The sequence below is a fragment of the Centroberyx gerrardi genome, chromosome 5 (assembly GCF_048128805.1).
Source record: "Centroberyx gerrardi isolate f3 chromosome 5, fCenGer3.hap1.cur.20231027, whole genome shotgun sequence".
NCBI lineage: Eukaryota > Metazoa > Chordata > Actinopteri > Beryciformes > Berycidae > Centroberyx > Centroberyx gerrardi.
The window spans coordinates 16,377,860-16,405,330 of NC_136001.1; the positions used below are offsets into that span (position 1 = coordinate 16,377,860).

The 27,471-nt window shown below is 42.0% G+C and overlaps 1 protein-coding gene across 4 annotated transcripts in view; it reads right to left on the reverse strand.

The window, feature by feature from the left end:
- kcnab2a (potassium voltage-gated channel subfamily A regulatory beta subunit 2a) overlaps positions 1 to 27,471 on the reverse strand; it is an 85,954-nt gene that overhangs the window by 15,409 nt on the left and 43,074 nt on the right. For all 4 annotated transcript variants that reach the window (XM_071895188.2, XM_078283428.1, XM_071895184.2 and 1 more), the window contains 3 exons: positions 1,839 to 1,882; positions 1,190 to 1,227; positions 793 to 872 (listed from right to left, as the gene is read on the reverse strand). In XM_071895188.2, coding sequence (XP_071751289.1) covers positions 793 to 872; positions 1,190 to 1,227; positions 1,839 to 1,882 — 162 coding nt within the window. The remainder of the gene's footprint in view (positions 1 to 792; positions 873 to 1,189; positions 1,228 to 1,838; positions 1,883 to 27,471) is intronic.

Sequence of the window (27,471 nt, forward strand, 5' to 3'; positions counted from 1 at the left end):
ACAAAGCCCGATTAATCCTGGAATATAAGACATCACTATGTACAGCGAGACGGCATAGGGATGGAAAGAGGTTAAAGATATCATTACTGCCTGTCTTGTAAATTTAAGCCAAGATTGTGAATGTCTGACCCCTCATAAAACATGTCAAACATTGCAACAGTGACACACTGTTAATGAGAAAGACCCACCTAACCTCAGGTCTGTGTTCAAGGACAGAGACATTAACCACTTTGTGCCCCCTGTGTTTATGTAGACAGGATAGTAGGTCTGACCCCAGCCTGTCTCCTGCATATCAATAACATGCTTTAGATTATATTACATGCTGAATGTGCAAGCCTGGATGTTATTGCATGTTCTTGTATGCGCAAGCATACTGGAGGCTGCAGTATCAGGGCAACTGTAGCCATGAATAGTTTCGGTTCACCTCCAACCTCAGGGCTTCAGAAAAGTCAACCAGAAATATAATACATTTGAATGAAATCTCCAAAGGTCTCTCAAGCATTGAAGATGAGATTATATGTCTCACCATAAGTAGAGACAACTCACTAGGAGATACACTTTGCACTCAAAACTTGGTCCTCCTAAGTATTTACATCCTTTCTAATGCTTTGAGCATTTGCTTGTGAAGCATTACGGATAAGGCTTGCACCAGGCAAGCTCACTCAAGGATGGCAACTGTAACTAGTTTACTAGCTCTACCTGGTCCAGTGCATTTATAATCTCAAGTCGGCAGCTTGTTCATGTTTGGTGTTGTCTCATTGATAAGTGACCTGTGGCACCGGGCATACTCACTTCCCAGCAGCGTAGACTTCTGCTGTGTCAAACAGATTGATGCCATTCTCATAGGCCAAAGTCATCAGCTGCTCTGCCGTCTGTTGAGAGGGTAGGAGAGAAGGAATGGAAGAGAAAAGGGGGAGAGAGGAGGAAGGGGGGTGTTGAGTGATCACTTATGTGAGGCATTAGGGCTTTTCAATTATTAAACTTCCTTCACATGCCTAAGGAACACCTCAGTAGCTTTGCTTTCACATGGCATGTGTCTATTCTCTGGCTGTGACTGCTGGTGTCAATATGTTCGTAGTATAATCAGGAATAGTTTTCCTGAGCAACCCAGGCTATGCTAGATCATATGGAGGGGTGCAAAATCCCAAGCCTTGACTGATGGAGGATGACAAAATCCATCTGCTCTCACCTCATCCGTTATCTGTCCACCGAACGTCACCCATGTTCCTACACAGAATGACAGGGAGAAAGGGCAAAGTATCAGTACACTTGCAAGCACTAACACGACACACACACACACACACACACACACACACACAACATGAATGCACACACGTAAATGACAGTAATACATGCATTCATGGAAACTTGTATACACACAAACAAAACCTAAGCTTTCTAAACTCGCAGTGTCTTCAAGTTTCATCAAGTTACATTAGAAACTAAATGACGTTTTAAACAACTATGAAGACTTCCAACGTTTTTAATTCCATTTCCATGAAAAAAATGAAGTAAATGTGAAAAGAAAAACAGGTGCAAACTTATCAGAATAGTTATGTGTGACTGAGCTGATTTCTCATCAGAAAAACAGTGCTCTAACATTTGCAAATCTGTATTCAAGACCATTTAAGGTGTTGAGTGTTTATGATATAATTTAAGATGCCCTAACCTTGGTGAATTATTTTTTCTTTTTTTATACATAATGTCAATAATGCCCTTTCCTCCCTATTAAGAGTACAAAGGACAGCAGGGAATCAGTTCCCCTCACAAATCTGTTAAACAAAGCCTTTGTTTTGAACAAGCCTCTCAGTCTGTCTCATGGTCCAAGAAACTCTTACCTAATCCAAGGCAGGACACCCGCAGGCCCGACTTTCCAAGGTTTCTGTCAAAACAGAAAGAATTATATTAGCATAAATGCTGAATTGATGTGGCAGTGATTTGTGATATTTTCTACTCCAGAGGTGGGAAAGGCCATTAGACTAGGACTCATCTAAAAATAATAATAATAATAATATTCCTATCACATCTCTGTAATGGGTGGTCTAGTTTTACTTATACTGGAAGAAAAGTATGTTCAAGTTCTTATTGCAGTGGAAGCTTACAGTCATGGAAGCAGAGAAGAAAAGGGCTCTGTATGGATTTGAAGCCAGCCTGTTTCTACTCCAATTTTCTATCTGCTCTGACACATGTAGGATGGATGCGTATGGAGGGACAGTGGCACATCTGCTGACAAGGAGAGTGTGTGTGTGTGGCTGCGTGTGCCCGCAAACAAATGTCAAGGGGACGCCTGGGAGAGGAAGTCTTAAGCAGGCCCACCATGACATCCATTGAAGTTTCTCACAGCACGCCAGGATTCCCTAGCCGCCATGTGACTAAAATCCCCTCCAGCCACTCAGAAGCTTGACTCCCCACAACAGCTTGCTCCTAAAGCTGGCATCTCTGAGCCTATCACAGTCCAGACAGACCCCACTGCTGACAATCACAGCTTTGGTTGGGTCTTTTATTCTTTTTATGTCAGCTTTTAAAGTTTTCTGAGACGGCTATGCATATACATACGAGTAGATTCCTACTTAAAAGGCAACACTCCGATGTTTAGCATCATCTAGATCTGATATGAGCAATGAAATGTTTTTTCCTTAGTCAACTGTTCACAGTTAGAACAATATGTTTGAAATTGTTTCATGAAGGAAGAGCAGTGTATCAGATACAGGCTTCAGATCAATGAAAACCTCGAGACCATAACATTTCTATTCCTTCAGATGTCTCTGATCTAAGAAAATATTAAACATACAAAATGAAGTGTGCTACTTCTGGTCGACCTTCTGTAAGAGATACGTTGGCAGTGTGGACACATAAAAAAATGTGGCATCAGAGATGATGTAACGTGCAGGAGTCAAAGTGAGCGCGTGAGTGTGGGAGGCTGTCTAATATATTTTTGTAAGAGCGCCTGTTTGTACAGAAATACAATTGGAATGTCTGTATTTGAAAGGAGTAGAGAGGGATGACAGAAAAGGTGTGTGTGTGTGTGTGTGCATGCGCACGCGTGTGTGTGTGTGTTATATGACTGTGCATGCAACTGCATGTGAGTGGGATTGTGCGTGTGTGGGTGTTTTGTGAAGCCATGGTAGGATTGCTAAATTGCTGTGGTGACTGAATAAAGCACTTCTTTCAATGTGCTCTGAACGGCAAGAGAGTCCAAAAAACCCACTTTGCATCAACTAAACCATTTTAAATAAATATGGAAATCTCAACAATATCATATCCCCTCTAAGTAGGCTAAGTGGGCTAGGGTTGTGTTGTAGTGAGGAAAAAAAGACAAAAAAAAGAAGAGAAAACAAAAAACAAGCTCTCTTCAAATGTCTGGTCTTAAGTTTCTTTTTGATGTATCTCCATATATTCTCTATTTTGGAAGAGTTAATCCAGTTAACTGTTATGTATTATGTATTATGTGTATTAACAGTCCAACACGCTACATCATCCAACATAATTAGTTCCACCATCTCTGAACCACCATGGCTGCTGGTGAAGTCTCTCCAATCCTTAAGTCTTATCTTCTCTAATCTCCAACTCCACAAGATATTTCAAATATAGCATCTTGGCAAAAATCAACCATTATCTTTTTGAGCCATCATAGGTGTCAGCGAGGTCAAAAATGAAATCAAATAAAAAAAATGAAATCAAATCCTGTTTATATCAATTTGGTGCCCAGTAAAGCACTTTGTGTCAAACTTATTTTCTATAAAGAGCTTCACAGATAAATCTGACTTGATTTGGTCAGTGAGGTCTCTAATCCTGTTACGGTATGAACTGGACTGAATCCGAGAGCCTGATGATGTCATTAATATGGTCCCACTGGCTTATCAGCACACACAGTCACTCACAGGGGAGCGAGGGAGTGATATGGGAATCTAGCGAGACCACGTGCCCTCGCGGTGCATCGGGGGAGACACTGCAGCGGTGACAAGGTTAACACAAGTCCCCTCTGGCAAACCATTGGAGCTGATCTACAATTAACCGCGTCTTAATTGCTTTGACTAAAATACCCCCTCGGGGGGGCAACTGCTCAGCATCACAAACACAGATAAGTGAAACCAACAGCAGCTTACTGACCGAAAATGTTAGCAGAGCATGTTTGAGTGTTTTAATGATTCACTGAGATATTTGTCTAATGGTTCTGTGAAATATCCTCTTCATTTAGATGCTGCTTGACTGCGTCCTGCTTTAAATAGAAGGTGTAAAGTGTAAATGCAGTTAGCGTTTGTCTCGACACTGCGTTGTGTGTAGATTCAGCACTGAGTCTCTGTCATGCCTTGCAGTATTCCAGCATCAAACACACCCACTTAATGTGATTAACTGAATTCATGTAGCTTATGTGTGAAAACATTGTGCACGAGCATGTTCAGAAAATGAGTTGCATAGTAAACCTGTCTTATTAGATAAACTAGGAGCTACTGTATAGATGTGCTTCTAGAGTTGCACCATTTTCATTAGCAAGTGTTACAAAGACAAAGCTCACTGTGTCAGCGTTGCATAAGCATGCTTCATCCATGAATACAGTACATACAGTACCAGTGCATTTAAGTGCTTCTCCAAACCTAAAAATAAGAAACCAGGATATCAGAATACACAGTCCTGCCCTTCCTATTGTTCTCTTTGTAATGATGTCCCTTTGTCAGCACTGTGTTGTGTTCAATATTTTACTAGGCTGGCCTTGAATACTGCATCGTGAGTTGCTGCAGTGACCCTCTGCCAGGGCCTGAAAGCAGGCAAGGGTCAGGTTCCCGCTGAGCCTAGGCAGACACAGACCGCAACAGTAAAGTTATCTCCCTCTCATCCTGCTCAATAATGGAAGGAGACAGGTACAGTACAGGACAAGAACACCACTGCAGTCAGAAAGCCAAAAGCAGATGGGTTTCACTGAACAGGTAACTGTTCTGGGACTTAGTGACCCTTGTTTCCTCAGAAATATATTAGTCACCCTGTCACATCAGCCTTCTGCTCCAATCAGCCCGCAGCCCCACTGGAATAATCCACAGGGGTCATTTCAGTATTTTGGTTCGTTTCTTTGCTCTGATGAGGGGTGGCTTGGAGGTTTATTTTGGGGACCTGTTTACATCTGCATTACACCCGAGCTTGACACATAATAAATCCTTGTTGTCTAAGTCAGTCATTCGGCCCTGCTGCTGACTCTGGGGGCCCTTGAAGGAGGTGGCGCTGGCTTGGAGCTGCAATATGTTTCCATGTCATCAAGGTCAAGGTAAGGCAGGATATATCAGAGATAGAGTTTCTTTCAGCTAAAGTGGTTCTGCCTCTGGAAGAGGGGAGTGATGTGTGATCCTAGATCAGCACAGAGCCATGGAGAGTATGCAGATGAGATCACCATTAAAAATGTGATTTTGGCTCATGGATTTGTAGTTATGATGTTTTGTTAAGATATTTACAAGTAAAAAAATGACACAAGGTGTGCCTAGTGATGGCTGGGATATTATCCAGTTGAGTCAGGCATTGTTTATATCTGCTTCTTTATCTTCCACCTCGAGTACGACAAAAATCAATTATGCCAATATTCCAGTGACACTGGAAGTTAAATACTGTACTTACTCCGGTTTCTCTATGCTAACTAAAGCTAGAAAGCTCTGCCTAGAAACCAATTGATAAAAGACTGCCAACCGACATGGATAATACCATATTACTATGGTTTACCACCTATCACTGACAAACTATTTATGTTATCCAATGTCAGCATTATTGGCAATATCAATTTAGTATTCAAAACTATGCAAAAAGAATAAACAACCTAACTTCTGTTTATGCCAAGCTAACGTAGCCAGAAGACCTTCCCCCATTTCAGGCAGCAAGCCAGAGACAAAGAAACAGGTCACGGCTCCACTGGCCGAGCCACGCCTACAGGCATCACAGGTGCAAGTTTTCGCATTTCAAAAAGGTTAACTTTTTGCAACTTGTTTAAGTCGAGTTGGAGACAGACTGACCTCTTGGACTGGTAGCCAGCTGTGGCTACTGCCACCTGCTCACCTAGGCAAAAAGAGCAATTCTAAAGAAAATCCCAGAATGTGTGTTGGTTGCCTGTAATTTTTGTGACCTAGGAAATTGAGCTCATTCTACTGTTGAACTCTTTGTAAGTCACTCTGCATCAGGGGCATCAGTCAAATGCCTATAATGTAAAAAAATAAATAAAATGTTTTTGTGTTTTAGAACTGTAGTTGCGAGGGTCTTTGGCCTGGAGAGGGTTATTGTGATAACAGCACAGTAGCAGATTTATTGATAATTCTTCCCCAATTATCAGTATTACGCAAAAATCATGTATCAGGCAAGCCCTGGTAGGACGTGGGAGTGGAGTGTCAGGGAGGAGGAGAGGCATGGGGCAGACATCAGTCAGAGTGACTGGGAGAGGGGCTCAGGCTCACAGTGAAGGCACTGGTCAGGATGAGATGATGAATGAGAGACGAGGTCACAGAGCTGTAAGGAGGAATGTGTCGAGAGAGATATGTTCACTGAGCGGAACTATTAATATAACCTCACCAGTGGCTCCAACTTCAAAAACAAAACCACACTCCTCATGCCACCAGCCTGTGTTGGCTGCAGGTGGTTTCCGACTCCATTTAAGTTTATGTAATATTCATTGCACTTGAGGGAAGAAGAGAGGGAAGAAGGGAGGGAGGGAGAGGGAGAGAGAGAGAGATCAAGAGTTGAGAACTTAGATTTTAGATTAGAACTGTCCTGACTGGGAAATGAGAAAGAGGGAGGGAGGGATAGGGTGCACCACCTTTGTCCTGAAAAGCCGCTACACACACTACCTGTGATTAGAGGAACAGTTCACCCAAAATGAAAATTCAGTCTATGTCAATCGAAACTGCACTGAACTCCACTGAAGTTCATCCAACCTCCATCCAACTTCTCCAAAACAATTCAAGTGAACGAAAACAGCATAAAATGATCAAATGTCTCTAAACAACTTGTGCAAGTGTTTTGTGGCCAAACAGCTGTGATGTGAGTCTAAAAGCCTATATTTACCTCACTGACAGCATGTTTTTGAAGCATGAACGGTTGTGTGCCTTGTCGCGCGCACTACAGCATTCTACCATGAGGCGCTGCTCGCATGCCGCCAGCGTCCTGACCTTTTTGGAACTCCAAACAAACAGAACCCATTCACTTCAACTGTTTGAGATGGAACTGCGAGGGCTACCTCGCTGCGTGTTTGGCGGTCATACAAACTTCAAGAGAGTTTTGACTGACATGGAGGCGAGAAGATAGACAGAATTTTCATTTCAGCCTGAACTGTTCCTTTGAAGTTCACACTTCAAATAGAACTCTCCCTACGGTATACCTCCCATCCCACATACACAGGACACATAGGCCAGCTAACACTACGCCCTTACTCTAGATAGAGCAGCCCGAAACAAAGAGCCACCAGACTTGCAGCACTTTAAGACTATTTTTTTTCTTGTTTTGCTTTTTTTAACTTCAGTATTAACAGATTGTCTTCTCAGAGGGTTTTCCTAAGGCTGGATCTGTTACTCTTCTAACCCCAGCCGCACTCACAGGCTCTTGTCATGGGCAAATCTGCCAGAGCCCGCAGGGATAGAAAATCTTCTGTTGTATACTGGAGAGGAGACAGAGGGCAACTTACTACAACCTGGCAGGGATTCCGAGTCTTAGCAATGGCTGTTCTATCTAAAATGTCTCTGAGCCATTTCCAGACATCCTGAAATGCTTGGAAATTACCTAACAAGGAGACAAAACTGGGGCCAATTAAAGAATTGTCTCAATGAAATCTAGCAGATGCCAAAGGAACTGAATAGACTATATTTAAGGTTAGCAGATTTAATGTATTTGTTATGTCCTTACTATGTTCAAAAGGAGAACACAAATGTTAACAGAAATAACTCAGTAAAACTGACCAATAGCTCAAAGACAGACAATCTAAACAAAATGTGGCATGATGACATAAAATCAAAACAGGCTCATTCATACCTACAGTGATAACTATAAAGATAACTATACACTAAAGCCTTGCTCACTATTCCTGCGCATGTTGCCACACTGCATCAATTCAGAGTCTATTGGTACCATCTGCCTGATTTTACAGTAAAACTAGTTAGGTTAAATATTCATAACATACATGACTAGGCGTGATGCTGAGAGATAGATGTAATTTTGCACTTCTGATCTGTGCTCTAATACATTTTGGATTTGCTACTCCTTATTTAACAAATTACGTATGCTGAAGTTTTGTGCTCATGCTACAGTTTAGCTTCACTCCCTGCTACCATTTTTCATCAATCACTGCATTACAAATTACATAAGGCATACAGATCAAATGCTTGTTATGCAGAATAACAAACCCAAGTACAAATTTTATTGTCAAAACAATTTAAGCACAATCTGATGTTTTGGTACAGAAAGTCAGTGGATTCAGTGCTCATTTTCCAATTCAAACCCCTGCCCACACCTACAATAATAGACCAGTTTGGCAGCTTTCAATAACCTCACACAGAGCACTTGTACAAGAATAACACAGAATTGTGCATGTAATCGCTCAGCTTTAGGCTTATATAAGCAGGCTACATATTACTATGCTATACTCAGCCCAGAAATCATGTGTAACTCACTCCTAAGAAAAATAACAACAGTCAAACGAAATTCCTGCACACATACCATACAGCCTAAAGATTGTGGAAATTGGTATTGACAAACTCTGGAGAGAATGGAGGAATTGCCTCTTCCTGACAGTACACATCAGAATTAATACATCTAGGCTATTTCTAAAGCATTTAAGACAATAACATACAGAGAAAATCAGAGTGCTGCTAAGGCATAAACATGCAGGCTCTAATTAAACTCTATCAGCCATGCAAGGAAAGAACAGCTGTCTTCATTTCCTCCAACTTAACACAACTGTGTGTCTCTCACACACAGACATGCTTATAGACACATAGGCACAGATAAAACTCCACAACAACCCCCCATCGCACTTCGCTCTCACACACACCAACACAGACGAAACCTCAGTGCATACAGTGAAACACAAACCCCCATCAATAAATGAACCATCCCACCATTTGGCAATTCCTCTCCACATGCCCAGAGCAAACAGATGGTGAATGTTCTGTGCACATTTAAGATGGCTACAGTAGCCTGTTACGGTTACAGTCTCCGTGGATGAATCCTAGCGTTTACATTGGAGTGGCCAGAGTGTAGCGCTGTGCGTGTTCTGCTCAACTTCCACAGTCTATTTATGATTCATATTTCAGGAAGGAGGAGTACAGGCTGTAGAGAGCTGGCTCCCTAATGGAGAGACCTCAGAATGCAGGAAAATGCCCAGCACGCACCCACACTCATGACGCCCTAAATTTCACACCCACAGCTTTTGTCACCCAAACCACAACCATGCATGCCCTTGCACTTGAGTAACAAAATATTTGAAGTTTGACGCTCAGTTTCATGAACAAGGTTAAAAATTCCCTGTCAATGAGAAACTATTCCTACAGTTAGGCATGCCCAATTAAATTTTCACACTGAAATCACAGCCAATAATCAATAGGCATACATGAAGCCTCCGTGATAAGTGAGTGTTCATGTTGCATGTTTTATTTGTAAATCATTCACACTTGCCTGAAGTCTATGTCTTTGTAAATGCTGCCGTCTGCTCAGGTATGGACCAAGTGACTTCTAGGTGTACCAAATGAAAACAGAATTGGGGTGACTGGCTTTATAAGTGGTACTTTATTTCTCTGTGTCTCTATGTTGTTCATAACGATACATCACACCTTCACACAACACAGTGATGGGATTCAAATGCCATCTGCTCACACAGCTCTGCCAGTAGCTATATACTGTGGCCGTGATTCAGTATCAACTTTACAACTAACAGTGGACCTCCAGAGCAATCAAGAATCCTACTGACAGTGTGAGCTAAGGCGAGTCACTGTAGATCTATGCCAAGGGAAGAGGAGAGTCAGCTACTCATATTTACATGGCCACTGCAGTAAAAAGATACTGAATGCAACAGAGCAGAAGGACAAGTCTACTCTCGCCCATAAATACTGTGGCATGAAAACAATCCTGTGTTTTGGAAAACATCCTCTAAATAGCCCTAATGTTATCGCATAGTGTATACTAAAACTCTTGAATTCAGCCTATGATTGCAAAAACCACACAAACTGCAGTCCAATAAGAAACTGATCTGTATTCAAACTTATTCGCCTCTATATTACTTTGCAGCAGTTTATTTGTTACACCTAAGCAAATAAACCGACTCTTGTGGAGGGAAGTCATTCCCCCAAGACCCTTCCCAGGTTTGGTGGATTGCGAGGAGAGCTGATACACGACAAGGAAAAGCAGGGTCTTATGGGATTGACTCCCCACCTGCCCTGTCTGCCCATTCTCACAGATATTCTTCCGTTCCCTGAGCAAGACTACTTTACATAATCATAAGCCGTTTTGCGTGCATCATTAATTCAGTCCTGACTGAAGCCATTTAATCATTCCTTGGAGGAGGCGCAGGCTCTCGCAGCCCGGCTAGATGATTTTAACCAGTCATGTCATGCAGGCCCAGTGTCACATAACGGAGCGGCTCAGTCTGTGGTGAGGCAGGCCGCTGGGCTGCAGTAACTAAAGCCGCCGCAATCCTTCTATACCTTGAAAAAACAGTCAATCCGATGGTTTCCTTGGCCTCGTGGGGAGGTCAGCTTCAAGTAAACTGCATCCTTGTCTGTCAGCCGTGATTCAAGCTCAAGGCTGCTATCCGGGGAATTGTAAAGGATCCATGCAAAACAGGCTGAATTGAATATGAAGCAATCAACATGTTCTGCTGCTTGGATAACCGTGGAAAGTTTTGTGAGCTGAGAGTAAATAGGGCTTTCAGTATTCATATCCATAAGTCATGTTGCCATGCAGTATATGACAAGCTAACATTTTATTTTTCACAGGTCCTTACCATACAGCCCAATGTTAACTGTACTATTTTGGGAAGCAGCCATTAAACCGCTATCCCTTTCAACTGTCAGGAGCAGAATGAAAATAAAATTGAACTGAATTTAAAAAATAAAAAATAAAAATAAAATAAAATGCTGAAACGTGAAAATAGAAATGCAATGGTCTGCTACGGTGCTGGGGAGCTTTTACTTCCAGAGGCATGTTGGAAAGATACACACTGACGTGAGCACAGATCACCCCGGCCTACTTCCTCATGGGCACAGAGCCTACACTAGCACTAACCTTAGCGCTCTCTCTCTCTCTCTCACTCTCCCTCTCCCCCTCCCTCCTCAAAAGCACATATGTTTTGCCCTCAGTGCATGTATCATCATGCTACATCTACATTACCTTCAATTTACATCAGATACAAGCATGGCTCACGAACACAGCGTCCGCTCTGTATTTTGAACTGTACTGAGGATGCAAGGAACACAATCAGGCGCGGGCCCCCAAGCTGAAAATGATTTTACTCATTCAACATCATTAGCCTCAATAATGACAGTGTGCCAACATGGCTAGGCTGCTGCTAGAAAATCAGATATGAAGGATTGTGCTGTGCCTTCAGACAACAGTACTGAGGAGGGGTAATGTACTTCCTCAATACAACTCCCATTGTTATTTTCCCAATCAACAGTCAATATACAGCTAGTTCAGGGATGGACAAATGATGGGCTGCATTACAAAATCAACGATTTGCTGAACATTATCCAGTGGCTTTTGGGTGACTGTCAATTTTTTTTTACTAAATTAATTTCTTGGCCATTTTTTCAATCTAAACAGAATTTTGTGCACAACGTAATTGCCAAAGTAAGTAATGCAGTGTGCAACAATGTAAAATGTAGCACTTAGTGTTCACATTGGCTTTGAAACTTATTCCTTATGGGACCGAGTATGAGTATCATTTACATTTTTTTTTTTTTCTCATGAACCTATTTGGTAACAGGGGAGTGGAATATACAGTCAAAATCATGAGCATTAAAACTGTCTGTGTCTTGTGCAGTGTGCAGTGTTGCAAGTATGAGGCAAAATAACTGTAATTATGGCCCCTCATTGGCCTCCATATTAACCCAAAAAACCCTGATTTGTTGTTAAATGACCAGATTTCTGCTAATGTTTTGGTACCGCATTAGGCAACAGAAGCTAATATTATTTACAGGAATAATATACATATTAATTCCTTACATATTCATTCATTATTACAGCATTATTACAAGGCTTTGTTGAATACTCAATTCTGAATGGCCAGTGAACACATTCTGAGGTCTCAGTTATTTTTTTTTACATTTAATATCTCTCTACAGGCAAGAAGTCCGGTCAATTTTGTTGATTTCTAATAAAATGTAGCAACATCTTGTGCCAAGAAGACATTACTCCTTGGTTACTACAGATAAATACTCGGCTCCTCCCAAGATTTTTCCAATATTACTTAATATATTCGAAGAACAGAAAACTTTTGATTGCTGGTTAGAGGCTGAGCGGTAATCTTACCGGATTTGTTTACATTGCAACGGTTGCAGTTCTGCTACAGTGTAGCCACGGATGCTAGCTGCAGACGCTTCTATGGTTGCAGTCCTGCTGGCAGATGCTTGTAAAGTACGTTAGCTTGTAATAATATAATTTTAAATCAATATTTTGTGTCAAATGATCGTCTTTGGCAAGTAGCCATGTAATAACTGGGATAATGTAAAGGGAGCCGGTCATTATTGTAAATAAGCAGCTGTCAAAACTGTGACATTTGTGTCACAAGTGGATATTTTGCAATAATGAAAGGTTGCTGTACATTATCCCTTACATAATCAACCATATATGAAGTATTTCATATAAATTGTAAAGTAACGCGCATATACACACATATTTTCCAACCCCTCTTGTATTTTTTTGTCCTCCACCACCACTAAATTTGCCATTTGGTCGACTTCCCTCAGCACTTAAATATGTTTAGAGACATTTCATTTTGTAAATCATTCTTCTCTTGCTTTTACAGCCTGTGTGTAAAAAAAAGCTGGAATGATTTGAATAATTCACTACACACAAATAGAAACATTTGCATCTTGTTATAAATGCTTTTACCCAAGTAAATCTGTGCCTACATGTTAAATATGGGTGTTTTTGAGGGGAACAGTAGATAGAACAAGGCCATTAGTCTTCATGTCTCTTTGGGTGTGCGCAGTCAAAAACAGGCTACGCCATTTTCCTCTAATGAAATACAAGCCTTTCATCCACTATGCCAACATGAAAGCAACAGAATTGTAAAAACTACAATCTAGCAGTAATCAGGTGATAGAGGGGTTGGGGTAAAAATTGAACACAGTACAATATTACGGCACAATATTGTGGGCAAAAGTTATCATTATGCAAAGTGTCAATATTTGTATTCACAGCACGTCAAGAATGTAAAAAAAAAAACAACAACACTAAACGAGGTGTTATCAAGTAATTTTCTTGAAAATGAAAATTTTTCATTACTGATTGAGTTTGTACAGCCATTCATTTTATGTAGTATTTGAATTATTGATTTGAAATGACTGATTTCCATATTCAATTGCCAACTGAGGACTGTAATGTTAGTAATTGTTAAAAGCCCACACTGTACACTGTAATTAAAAACTAAGGGATTATCAATATAGAGTACACAAAGACAAACAAAGATGTCTCATTAGAATAAATTTGGTCTAAAAGTGCACAAGTATCCTGGTCCTTTATAAAGACGAATCTGGGAAAATACTAACCAGTAATGGGGGGGGATTGGGTTTCAGCTGATTGAATCGCCCCTTTTTCAGTTGAACAAATGTGGCTTGCTTGTTAACAGTGCTTGTTTGCATCACTCCCCAACATAATAGAATAGACAACTGCCACTAACTGAATTCAAATTACTTACCAACCAATTAGTCATACCACTCAAGCACAAATAACACCGGATGAAATGATGAGTCAAACCTTTCCTTGTGAGACCGTTACTGTCTTAGTTCAGGCTTGCTGGGCTAAATAAAATGTTTGGGGTTTTACTAATTAGCGTTATAATGAAGCACTTCTGTTAACTCTGTGGATGTAATCAATCCTAAACAGGTGGGGTTTGGCATTTTTGACAGGAGGGTGTAAGAAAGATAAACTTGTGTACAATAGGAAAGTGGGCTGTCCTCTCTGTGATGCATTACACCCAGAGCCAAAATATTTGATGGTCATTATTCACAACACACTGCAGCAGGAGGGGGGCTGCTCTAAAATCCTGCAGTTTAAGAGCCCTTTAGAGATTTAATACAGACCTAAATCTTTTCAGGGAAAACTTACAGTAACTGGTTAACAGTTTAGACAACAGATTATTGAAGATCTGTAACAACAGAAAAATGTACTTCATCTCTCACTGCACCTGTACTCCCTCAATCTCAGACTCAGCTCTACAGCCTGTGAGATGCAGTATTGCACAGTTTATTGAGTATGCCCTACCTATACTTCATGCCGGTCTTCATGCTTTGCTCGCTGGAGGAAGGCACACTCTGAACAGAGAGTTGTCCCAGACTGCGAGCCACCATTGCCACCGCTCTGAACTTGCTGCGGGTGCCTGTGTTGGGGCTGTTGGCATTCTGTCGGTTTAGCCGGTCCTCCGTGTTGCGGCTCACCCCGCCGCGATGGTCCGTGCACACTAATGACACCTGCATCCTGGCTGTTGGCCTGCCGACCCAGTTGCAGATATTCTAATTAAAACTCTCTTCCGGCTAAATCAGGTAAGGCAGACTCCCAGAAGTGGAAAAGCTGAAGCCTGAGGATCCTCTGGAGAGTGTGAGGCAGTTCAGTCTGTAGGACGCTACTACCTTGAGTCGAGCCTCACACTCTGTGCCTTAGTCAGAAATCACTGCCCAGCCACTGAAAGTGACTGTCCTGTTCACGATGACCAGGGAGAAAAAAAGGGGCGGAAGGGGGGAGCAGATCAGATCGTTTGCAAACAATGAAAGACAGCTGATCAGGTGAAAGCGGAGTCCAAGGAAGTCAAAAGGAGTCCAAGTCCAACTACAACATTAGAGCATCTCTTCAGTTGGTGTGAATCCCTCAGAAACCAATGAGCAACCACTGCAGACTTTGGGTAGATAAAAACACAGCTCCAGCACAAACACAATTATAAAAAAACAAAATCTCCCAAAAAAACACAGAGTCCAATAAGAGGAGAGGCTCTATGAATTTCCTCTCGCAGGTTTTTCCTTGATTCATCAGTGTGTCCCGCTCTCGCTTTCTCAATTAATCAGAGGCTCATCAGAGGCTGACAGGCAGATTTAGAGTCTTGCAATTTCCTCTTAAGCTGAGCTCAGCGCTAGAGATAACACCTCTTGCTGCCAAGATTTAAGAGTGGAGACGCATAGATCCACACAAAGAGATGGAGAGAATAGAGCACGACACACAATTCCAGGAGGTTTTCATCTCCCCCACTAAGTCCGTCTTGGCAGTTGTGCTGGCTGCTGAATATTCTGCTGAATGCTATGTCAGGCAAGGGGCAACCTCATATCCACTTCCCAGCCCTCAACCGTTGCCTGGATTAAACTTACATCTGTATGCCTTGTGCTCAGCATAAAGAGGCACGGTGCGCGCAGGCAAGAGATGGGAGGAGAGAGAGAGAGAGGGAGGGAATGTGGTGGGAGGGATATGAAGAGAAGCTGTGAGGAGGAATATTGAGAGAGCTACAGCAGCGCGGGAGAGCAAGCCAGTGAAATCAGTTGCGTTTACAGCTGCTACCATAAGAAATGCTAGCGCAGTGTGTACTTCTTTGCCCGTCTGTTGTCCTCCAGTGTGGTTTAGCATAGTTTATTCTGTCAGAAGAAGGGGGGAAGACTCAACTGTCAGGACTTTGCAATAGCCTATGGCCCCAGAAAAGGGGGCTCTCACGTGGGTCTGTTCAACTGCCCATGAAATATTCATTATGTAACTTTATCTGTGCCAATATATGTCAAAGGCAGGGGTGTCACAGGCATCTTACAGCTGAGGCGCTGTATTGTTGCCTGTACTGCTTCACCCCTTGTCCCCAAACTGAAATATGGAAACAGTCATTAACAGAAAATATTTAATCTGGCATATTCATTTGGCTGAACAATTCCATCTAGTCAAGAAGAAAGTATCTCACTGGTGGGATAAAGTGGCCAACAGCGTACGCGGAGGTAATAGTGAAAATATGATAATAGATGGAGGCTGAAAGTAAATACCATAGTAATTGGAGTCAACGCAACACTGGCTGCAGATTGAAGAGACAGTAGAGCAAACACGCTCCCAGTAATACAATACTGAAGCTTATCTGAGTGGACCAGCTAGTGTGCCAAGGAGATAATTAAAAGAGATGCCGTCAGGAGCAGACATGTAGTACGGCAGTGGAAGAAGCAACCTCCATCAAAGGAATCCAGCAAATCCTGTTGCTAACTGACAGCCCTATTCTTGGAAGTATGACCTTTTGCTCTCCAGGACTTAAATAGAAACTGGGAGAAAGAGGTGATTTAATGCAACTAAAATCTAAATTGAATTTCACACTGTTTGAAGAAGCACTTTTAGCTGTATGTGTGTGCATGTGTGTGAAAGAGTATATGACTCCATCAGGACCTTTTAAATGTCCGTTCTCCTTACAAAAAAGGAGGCTGAGGGGGGTAGAGGGGTGCCCTAGTACCAACATACCCATCATATTGCATGTATGTATGCATATCAAGCAGCAGTAGAAGCATCATATAGGCAAGGCCGTTGGGTCCTTGTCACCCTGTGTCACGTTCAGTGTGACGGGGTCGCAGGGTTGCGTCCTGCTGTTTGGGTCAGGGTGAGGACGAACTGACTGGGGCTGACGCCATTCTCTCCGCCTTTATTTTCTTTCCCCTCAGATTGACAAAGCAGTCGAGCATGAGAGCAGGAGTCTGACCTGGCGTCCCCTCACCCAGTGTGGCGTCTGTACACACATACACTCGCCACCACTGCTGTGGAAACGTGACGCCACAAGCCGCTCCGCTCCAGGGCCCCCAGGAGTCGTGACATGGGGAAGGTACTGAGAAGTGGGAGAGGCCGGGGACAGGAGCTCAGGCTGCACAGATAGAGTGTCAGTCTTGAAATCCACACCAGCCCACTCACCAAGCTGGACCAAAACCCCCGCAGCCCTAGCTAGGATTTGGGAACATGCCTCCAACATCCAGCCTCAAGCATCCAGAGGAATATAGTATTAGGGGGAAATGAAAAATAGGGTTAATTTTACTTTCTGTACAAAGTTGTAACCTCCATCCTATACCGTTGGGGCTTTTACCCTGCCATGGCTTTTCATGGCTACTGAAGCCAGGTGATGACTGATTTCCTGTCATTATTACACCAAATAAGCCCTTTGTTGACCTTTGATTTATCCAAGTCCGAATATCTACACATTTATTAACTGGTGTGCAATGCAAGCTAATCAATACTAGCATGCGTCATCCGACAGACTAGTGATCCATCACCTAAATGGATCAATAGATCAACCATTTTTCATGTGTTGCCCCTGCTGACATTTTGTCAAACTGATTGACTCCCACTAGATGCAAACAACATTATAATAGCTTATATTCTGTATACATAATCTTCATTCACTTTAATGTTCCAAAGAAAATATCTAAAACAATATTACAGAATGCCATATGCACCTTATTTTTAGAATTATTAATACACCAATCTGTGGACTATGTCAAACTACTGCAGCATATGCCTAGAAAGTAAGCATCAGATGTGTCATTGCACAATCCTATAAACCATGACCGTCACACTAATCATGCTTTAATAATCCAGAACAGGCACATCTGCCAACTTTCTTCAGATTGACAGCACGCTTCTCATCCTATTAGACTATATCTGGAATAAAGAAAAAGAACAAAAGACCAGATAAACAGAAGAGACAATCATTGAAGATGACTGATGCCTTATCATTGCTGTGATGCCCTGTGTCACAATATTAGCCAGCGTTGCAGTGAAAGACATTTTGATGGTCTATGCCTACTGCCGTGATGTGAGAAGCTGCTTAGTGAAACCTTTTATATCTTGTTCTTTACAAACCCGCAGTCCTATTCAAAGTTTGCCCACTTATCAACATGGAATACACATGCGTGGCTTTGTTGGGTCACCCAATAGTCATAGTCGACTGCTGCAGTGCAGTCATGACATGACTCAAGGGGAGGTCTTCCCTCCGTGTGATAGTCATGCCCCATACACCGTCTTTCTGCTGATTTAATTACTTAAGTTTTCACTAGCATGGCGCATCAAATTGCACTGCAGTGGACACATTGCCTCCTGGCCTGCCAGTGAACCCAGAGTCAGCACGGACAAATGCTGAGATACATAACCATTTATCAACTCATTTAGACTTTTCATGCACACATTCATCAGGGCTTCTTTTCTCAACACTTATCGAGCAAATACTGTCCCGTGCTATGAGATGCTTTGTGTTCATTCATCAGAGTCTGCTGAAGCAAATTTGCAATGAAGCTCTATTCCTCGTTAGTCGCAGGATAAATCAGCCATACGGCATGCAAAGCTAAAAATAGCCAGCATACAACTAGTTGAGGCACTTTGTTTCACTGCAGGGCATATTTGAGAAACTTTCATCTTCTCATAATGCCTCTAAGTGCCACTGTTAAATTACTGATTAATGACACTGCATTCAGGGTGCTCACAGTAGGGTGATTACATTATATGCTCAAACCAGTGCATGACTTTTTTCTTAAGATAAAAAGGCATTTTTGTATGGAGGCAGAAGGAAACAATGGAACAATATATATTTAAAAAACCAAATCCTATTGGTGTCCATTGTTACTGGTGGATTCAATGGCTGGTGTTAGTTAGCTATACTGGACAAATCTCAGTGTAAAGAAAAGAAATCCATCTCCTCCCACTCAACATATTATCACAATGTCCTCCCTTGGGTTGTGGCCTCTGCCTCCTTACTTTGATTAAGTACCTGATTTGCGGTTATCAAAAAATCTACTGGGCTGCTAAAATCCCTCTCGGACACTCAATCACTGTGAGTGAGTGCAGAGCGCTGATAGGGCCCCGCACTTCACTCAACGTGCGGGGGAGGAAGAGGAGAGAAAAGCTGGAGAGGGACTGGAGATATACAGTAGTACACATGTATTTCTCTGATCACGACTACAGCTGAGTAAAACCCACTACTACCACCAACAGGATCAGCAGCACAGGCTCCATGTTTTTTTTTTTTTAAGGCTGTGCAGACAAAGAAGGAAAGCGAAGGACTTAGGGCAAAAATTCTGATTCAAATTCAACATCTAGCCTAACAGCTGTAAAAACAAGCTGACCTACACATTGGAATTGTTGTGCATAAATGTATCCCACTTACTGACAGTACCATACCCCTTATTGACAATGCTAGATAAGATTGCTGCAGGACACACACACACACACACACACACACACACACACACACACACACACACACACACACACACACACACACAATTAAACTAACTATTGTTTTTGCTCTGTTCACCCTCACAGTCTTGGCCTGCAAGGAGCTTTGCCAATCAATGATGCCATACCATAATGAAGCCTCTGTGGAGTCCCTGCTGGTAGTCCAGGAGTTAGAGCCGAGACTGAGAACTGACCTCAAGCAAACCCTACAGCACCTATGTAAGAGCAGAGTGGCAGAGAGGGGAAGACAGCTACACTAATCTACAGAGAATTACAAACTACTCTGACCACAGAGGTACTGTGGGCTACCGTCATGAGCAATGATCACACAATCTCGGCAGCATCAGCTCTAAAAATAGGCATTAGTGTTCTGCATCAATTCATTTAGCACAGTGAGCCCAGACGAAATACAATGAGCGCCCTTAGCTATTGAATGGGGAAAAAAGGAGTCCCAAATTTGAAATTTGCTACTGCAGTCAGAGTCTCGTGTGGTGCCTCGCTAATTCGCTCTCAGGGGCACTTTGTGTACCTCCGTCGAGCTGGGACTGGCACAAGAGCTGGCAGCCAGTGTTGCTGCAGGGTGCTAGGCCTGATCTGTCCAAGCTAGTTTAGCAGGGACTGGCTTTCTGGAGCTCACTGGGGGAACTACTGCCGAGATCCTCCGATAAGAATGATGCCTTTGAAGCCTGCAATCAAATAGGGGTATTAACATCTCAAAATAAAAAGCGCTCCACGCTGGGTAAATACAGCAATCTACACTCATAAATATAAAACCAAAGACAGTTTTAGTGCTTCATCTCACTCTCGCTCTCTTCTCGTTTTCTCTCATACCATCTCTCACTATAAACTTAAATAAGCTCATCCAGGGGCATCGGGCCAAGGCCATGTGATTTGCGGCACCCGGTGTTTGTTACTGCAGTGTGGACCAGAGCGTAGAGACACGGCAACAGACGTGACTTGTGTTACTGTTGGCCAGCTGTCCGGTGGAGATTTAAGTTCCACTGACTGAGGGTTTAATTGAACAACATTAGTGGGGATTTGAGTGACGGAGTGAAAAGGATAGCAGCCCTGAGATCGGTGTGTGTGTGTGTGTGTGTGTGTTGGTGGTGGCAGTGTGAAAGGGATTGGCTTAAGAGAGTTAATGGAAAGCGATGTTGTGAGGCCAGCCAGATTGACAGTGTTGCCTTATATGATCGACAGATGCGGTAATGCTTTTCTAGTAGCCTACTGCATCCTGGGGCTTGACAGCCTGCTGTGCAGAGTCCAAACAGTTTTAATGGCAGGCCGTTTCATCACTGTAATAAGGTTGTAATTAACCGTGAGAACAAAATCTATTATTATCTTATTATTAATCATGTCTTCTAATTATTTAGTATTTTGTTTAGTTCTGGCACGCAGACGCGTCAAATAACATCTCTAGTAATTGCTGTAAAATGAATTTGAACTGCAACATTAATGTGTTACAAGAGATTTTATAGCGTCGGAATCATACAGATACATATAAAAAGTGGAACATTAAATATTAGCCAAGCTACAGCTAAATACTAGATCAGTGAATCAAGGAATTTCTGAGGAAACAGGAGGGTGAGAGGCAGAGAGGTCACATCTGTGAGCGCTGCAGTTCTTAATTCTCCAGTGAACATGACAGAGATTCCCTGCAGACGGCAGGGCTCAGGAGGAGCTGTCCCTTCAGCTGTCCCCTCCAACACATCTAACACAGCAAGAGGGCTGAGACGGTCTAAAACAGAGGGCAGGGAACCCCTGTTCTTATGTAACATAGCGTAATAGCGATCGCCTATGGCTTTAGCTGAAGGGGCTCTGTGATAAAATAAAATATATATGTTACAGTAAACATAGGAAAATGGTAAATATACACATTTACCATAACATATGAGGATGTAGGCATGTGTAGGGTGGAAGTGTGTGTTTTTGTTATGTGATGGAATGCATGCGCAGCATAAGTGTGAGTGATTTTTTACGCATGTGTATGTATATATGTTGACCATTACAAAACAGCAGTGATCTAACAACCATGCAGGGATTTCAGTCTGTCAAGGCTTGTGTAACAAGGTGTGTTCAACTGAACAGGACTGAGCTACACAGACCCAGGGAATACACTCACTAATCTGAAGAGAGAGAGAGAACGGAGGGAGCGGAATAATCTGTCCTGTTCCACAGAATATCTCCACTCCTGCCTGTGTGCATATATCAAACCTAACAGCACCTCGTGAGGAAGACATTGCAGAGAAGTTGTTAGTCACAGCTGCGACTCTAAAGAGGTTCCACCAACATCATTGTGAGAGTTTAGTTAGGAGTTATGAGACAATCGACACCTCCTCAACCATTACCAATCCATTGATTAACCAAGTCAGAATGCAATGGAATTGAAAGAAAGATTGAAAAAGGAATTCAAAGACAGGCAGGGCTGGGAGGAGAAAAAAAAAGAAAACATGATATACATAACAATTGTATTTTTTTTTTTTCTGCAAATCCTGATATCAATACTTGAAACCCCTGTTGTTTTACAGGAGAGCAGGTTTTGTTTGTTGCTCTTATGAAGACTCCACTCTAGCCATCATTTTGCTGCAGCTGTGGGAAGTACAGAGAGCCCACTTGACCAAAGTACTTCTGTTCAATCCAATAGTCATTAAGCCAGTGCCAGTGCCAATCTCTAGGCAAATGATTGGGCATATTTCGGATTCAAAAAAAAAAAAGAAAAAAAAAAAAAGACCAGCATTAACTCAAAAAACACACAAACACACACACACCTCACTCAGATGTTTTCCCAACAGTTTGTGGTTAAACCTGAGCCTGTTTACTACTGTGTATATTTTGTGTATACATCTACATGTGCATTTAATTTGCTTGATAAAGAGAAACCTAAATATTAAGGTTAGGGTTAGTGGGTTAACGCTTTACACAGAGGCGGGGTGAAGGGTATGCATGATTGGAGTGAGTGAAACTACATTGATTTTAAAATCACCAAAATGCTGTGGTAGCACAGTTTTGTTGTAAGAGAATCATTGCTGTACAAAATATCTAATTAATGTGTTGACCACTACAGCTAGAAAATCACCATGCTACATCCTGGTATGTGGATGTTCAGCGCACCAACATAGAGCTGCCTCATGCTCGTGTGACTTCAACCGTTCTGCCTGGTGTATGAACACACACTGTGTTTCCCTTACGCAGGGCTCTTGGGACTCTGCGTGGCCTAAACAGTGCATACCGTTAATTCCCCTAAGCAGTGCACATTATAAAAAGCGATACACACATATGCACAAAAGAACACATATGCAGAGCTGGGCTCTTATAGATGTGCTCCTCTTGAGTCCCTAAAAGCTTTTTTTGCTTCAATTTGTCTCCTAATCCATGTCAACAACGCATATAATCATGCATCACAATACTAAAAACATACACTGTATAGGTAGTTTTTATCAGTTCACTACAAAATTCACTCAGATACAGGATACTGTGCAGTATACTGTAGTGAATGTTGATACTGTGTGAAGAATCGATTAGAACTGTAGTGTGACCCGTATCAAAAGCAAATCCTTGACAATATCCAGCCATAGAGGCTAACAAGGAGAAATCTTTTAAATAGAATGACCCATCCCTCTGCCTTGTTTTGCACTTTAGTTTTTGATGGTGTTAACACAGAATAAAGTGATGAATAAAGAGGTTAAACCGGAGTTATGAAACAGCTGGCCCCCCATTTAATTCTCAGATGTCTCTCCATCGCCTCTTTGGAAAGGACGCGTGTGTGGGTGTGTGTGTGTGTATGTGCGTGTAATGTCACATGTACCTGTGGAACATACAGAAACTAGACCGCCTATCACGCGGTCAGCTAGGTGCTAGAGGAGCGATCCTCCTCTGCTATACAGTTACTGGTTGCAGTTAGTAAATCCCTGACCTCGACATTCAGTGGCACAGCCTCCTCCGGTGGTCCTGCCAAGGGTCACAGTCCTCACAAACATTGTGAAACGACACCTTAAAATAACTAAAGAATAAAGGAACAGGCTGAGAAGAAACAGCAGGCAGAATGGAATACACCATACTATATGCAAATGCTATGCCTTACTAGCAGAAACCAAGAGGGAAAAACGGCGAAGGAAAGAAAAAAGAAAAGGCCGGAGGAGCAGAAGGAAAAGGTGCAACTTTAAGCTTGCACAAGAACCAGAGATGAGGACAGCAGCACAACTCTGTGCCCCTTTTTTTTTGGTCAAGTTATGCAAGGCTTGTAGAGGTGGCTTCAGCCAGAGTGGATCCAGTTTATTCTCCCTATGTACAGGGCGTCTTAATAATATATAGGCAAAAACAGTAAAAATGGGAACCTTAAAAGGATCAAGTAGAGCAGAAAAGACGGATATGCCATGCAGTCCATCAAAGATGGGGTGCAACGAGAGAGATGGGGAACAGTGAGGAGACAGTGGCCCATGAAATTGACAGAGACAAAACAATCAAAGGAAATGTGTCAAGTTAAATCAAAGGGGCAGTAATTAAAAAAAAAAAACACAAAAAAACCCCAACTACTTTCAGCATTATCTGCATTTGTATCTTACATCATACAACATAAATGATAGCGCTAAGACAGCTGCATCAAAGATCTGGCTCTCTGCTGCATATTAGAAAGATCGGTCAGGTGTTTCAAATAGGAAATTTCCCTCTGCATTAAATTTGCAAGAGTGATGCTAGGACATCCCAGAAATGTTATTAAAAGCTTTAGTGCACAGTCTTTGTTCAATAGGTTAGCCTAGCCTTGTGAATGAGAAGCCATTCCCTGGCCACATCTTCCGCAGACATTTAGAACTGGAAGACTAGCACTTAACTGCATGTAAAGACTTACATTCTTCATCTCTTCGGTTACTTAAGGAAAAGTGAAAACACGTTAGAAAACAATGGAAAATAAATTAGCGTAGGATTTCCGGCAAATGTTACATTCATGCAACATTATGTGATGTTAATGTACCATGAGAAAAGGAAAGCTACGGACTTGACTCTGAAGCCCAAAGATAACTTTTAAGGAAACAAAACTTCATGTTTTATTCAATAATAAAGCTAGACAGTTTGGAAAATATGTACTGAGTGTTGTTGAGTAATAACTTTTATGGGATACAAAGCGACAACAGCACAATTTTCCAGCCTGACTGTCCAAAAGGCTGAGGAGAGCGGAGAGGACCCACTACCTCCTGTCACTACTCGGTATTCATACAGTAAAGAGCAATGCCCCTGCAGCCGCCGCCGCCACACACACACACACATAGACTTTAAGAAAATTCAGAAAATAAACACACAATTATTGCATAAAGGCACAGATGTACGAGATAAAAAGAAAGAAAGAGAGAGAGAGAGAGAGAGAGAGAGAGAGAGAGAGAGAGAGAGAGAGAGAGAGAGAGAGAGAGAGAGAGAGAGAGAGAGAAAGAGAGAGAGAGAGAGAGAGAGAGATCGATGTAGGTGTAATTGAGCTTGATTGGTCACTCCTAATTAAAAAAAAACTACACTATGTTTCCAGCTAGCATTATGCAGTGTGCTGAAGGAAAGTACAAGTCTAAACGTGCTCCAACCATTTGAAAATTCCCAATCTGGAGAAGTTTCCATTCATAAAAGCTGCTAAAATGGAATGGGAGAACGCTGGCTTGGTGATTGGTCGATCTCCAAGCCAACAACACTGTCATTGGCCAATCCCAAGGAGAGAATGGAATTGTTGGTCTTTCCAACTTTCTTAGCTGTGACGAAAACAACTGACCTATGAATTTAGCTAAAAATACAATACAAATACAGTATATGACAGACAACATATTTAACAGACAATATATTTAATGCGAGAAGAAGCACCATGTTTCGAAATCCATCCAAAGTTTATATTTCAACTCCATCGCCCCAAGCCAATATTTAATGTAGGCGTGATGCCTCACTGACAGGCACAAAGTCTCCGCCCCCTTTTTAACTAGCTAGCCTGTCAGATTTCGTGAATGTTTAGAAATGGAACAAGAGAGAGGCTGGGGCTGAGTCAAACTGACGGGGTACTGCTAGGGACGGAGGGGGGATGAGTCACTTAACATTCATGATTACACATCTTCTGATGCATCTTTTTTCTTGATTTTACATTATTTTAACTGCTGAAATTGAATCAATAACAATATAGGCCATATCATTGGAAAGAGCTCCACTGGAAAAACCTTTTAATTTTCATTTGAGTGTATTTGCATTCTTGTCAGATGAAAAAAAGCAGTAACTAGATCTGTTCAAAGGCAACAACCATGGCATATTTCCATCTATTCTCACCTAAATCACATAGGATTTGTCAGGTTATTGTGAACTCTAGTGATGTTCTAGACAAAATATCACAAGATTGAGATAAATTGCAGGCATCAAAGCATAAACCACAGTATAATGCAACCAAGTAATATTTAAGATTGTAGAAACATTCCTAATAAGCATTTACCAATACACAGGATTTGATACAACCCTTTGTGCCATAATCCAGGGTGAGCATCCATGCAGAAGCCCAATTCAGATCTCTAAAGAATGATGCACTAACCATAGCGGACATCGGGCCACGCCGTCATAAACAGGAAACATTAAATAGCAATCCCAACAACCAAAACCAAATTGAACTGTGAGATCTCTGGTAATTCCCTCCCCTTGTGCCACACTCCACTTCTGACTAGAAGATTGTGACAGGCTGTCAGACTGGGCCAGCCAGAGATCGCTCAAAGAGGAATTAGAGAGGTCACCACTGGAAACCAAATCTATAACATTCCAAATACCTAAACATCATCTCCCACTCGTGTGATAAAAATAAAGCAGTTCTCATCAGTGTAGCACTGCTGCTGTTAGCTAGTGGGATAAAATAGTTGATGACTCTCTCTTTAAGTTGTATCCAGCTACAGGCACGGAGCCTCGTCTGTTGATGAAATTAGAGTAAATGATGGCCTCAGAGGAAAAACATCCTAGGATCGCTGAAATTCAGAAATATTATTACTAATAGTTATGCGGTGCCCATGCAGTTCTATAGCTTATGTGTGGTCTACACCAGCTCTATCAATCTGTCTTGACCAGAAGTGTGTGCGTGTGTGAGAGTGAGTGAGTGAGTGAGTGAGTGAGTGAGTGAGTGAGTGAGTGAGAGAGAGAGAGAGAGAGAGAAAGAGAAAGAAAGAGAGAGCGAGAGCGAGAGCGAGAGATAAAAGAAAGAGCAAGAGAGAGAAGCTCCAAACACTAAATATTATGTTCGAATAGTGTTTTGAAATTGAAGCAAAGAACTTAAAATAATGAAATGAAATATCCTTTAAATTCAAGTGTTGAATTGCCAGTTGAAATCCACCACAGTGCCACCTCATGTCAGGCTGCACCCTTGGGAGGTTTTATTCAGAGCCCATCTCTCATTTTTTTAATAACAGGCTAAACTCCACGGATACAGATAAATACTGTGCCCTAAATTGATCCGGATGTTCAGCTAATTAGGCAAGAAATGACAAAATTAAATGCTTACAACTAACACTTATTAAGAGTGATGCATTCATGTGTTCAACCACTGCATTACTGAACGGAGTGCAGTGGAAAACATTTGGGATGTGTGCTGCTATGCATCACCTTAGTCGGTAACGTGGAACGTTTGTACCATCTAGTGGTGATCAGCTGTTATTAACACACTCAGTCTAGCCAATGTGCACAAAGCTATACAACCTTTCAGGTATATTTCATTACAGCGAGGTGAAAAATAACTTGTTTCTGTTCAAAACATGCCAGATATGACATGCACATTTATAATTTTTCACTCAGGAAGGGTTTACATCAAGGTTATGATAATACATAGGTCTGCATGTATGAAGGACTGCATGTATGAAAGACTAAGTGGAGATCATTGCCATGTCCATTAGTGTTAAGTCATTACAGAAATCTATACTGCCCCAATGAAACCTCCATAGGGCCCTAAGGGGAGACACAAGACTTCCTGTCTGGCATCGCCGAACCGGCTGGCTGCTTCGCCCGCTGCCTGCCTCTCTCAGTCTGAGGACATGGACACGAGAGAAAGTTTTCCGGTGTCCAAATGGGCCTGCTGAGTGGTGGTATTTT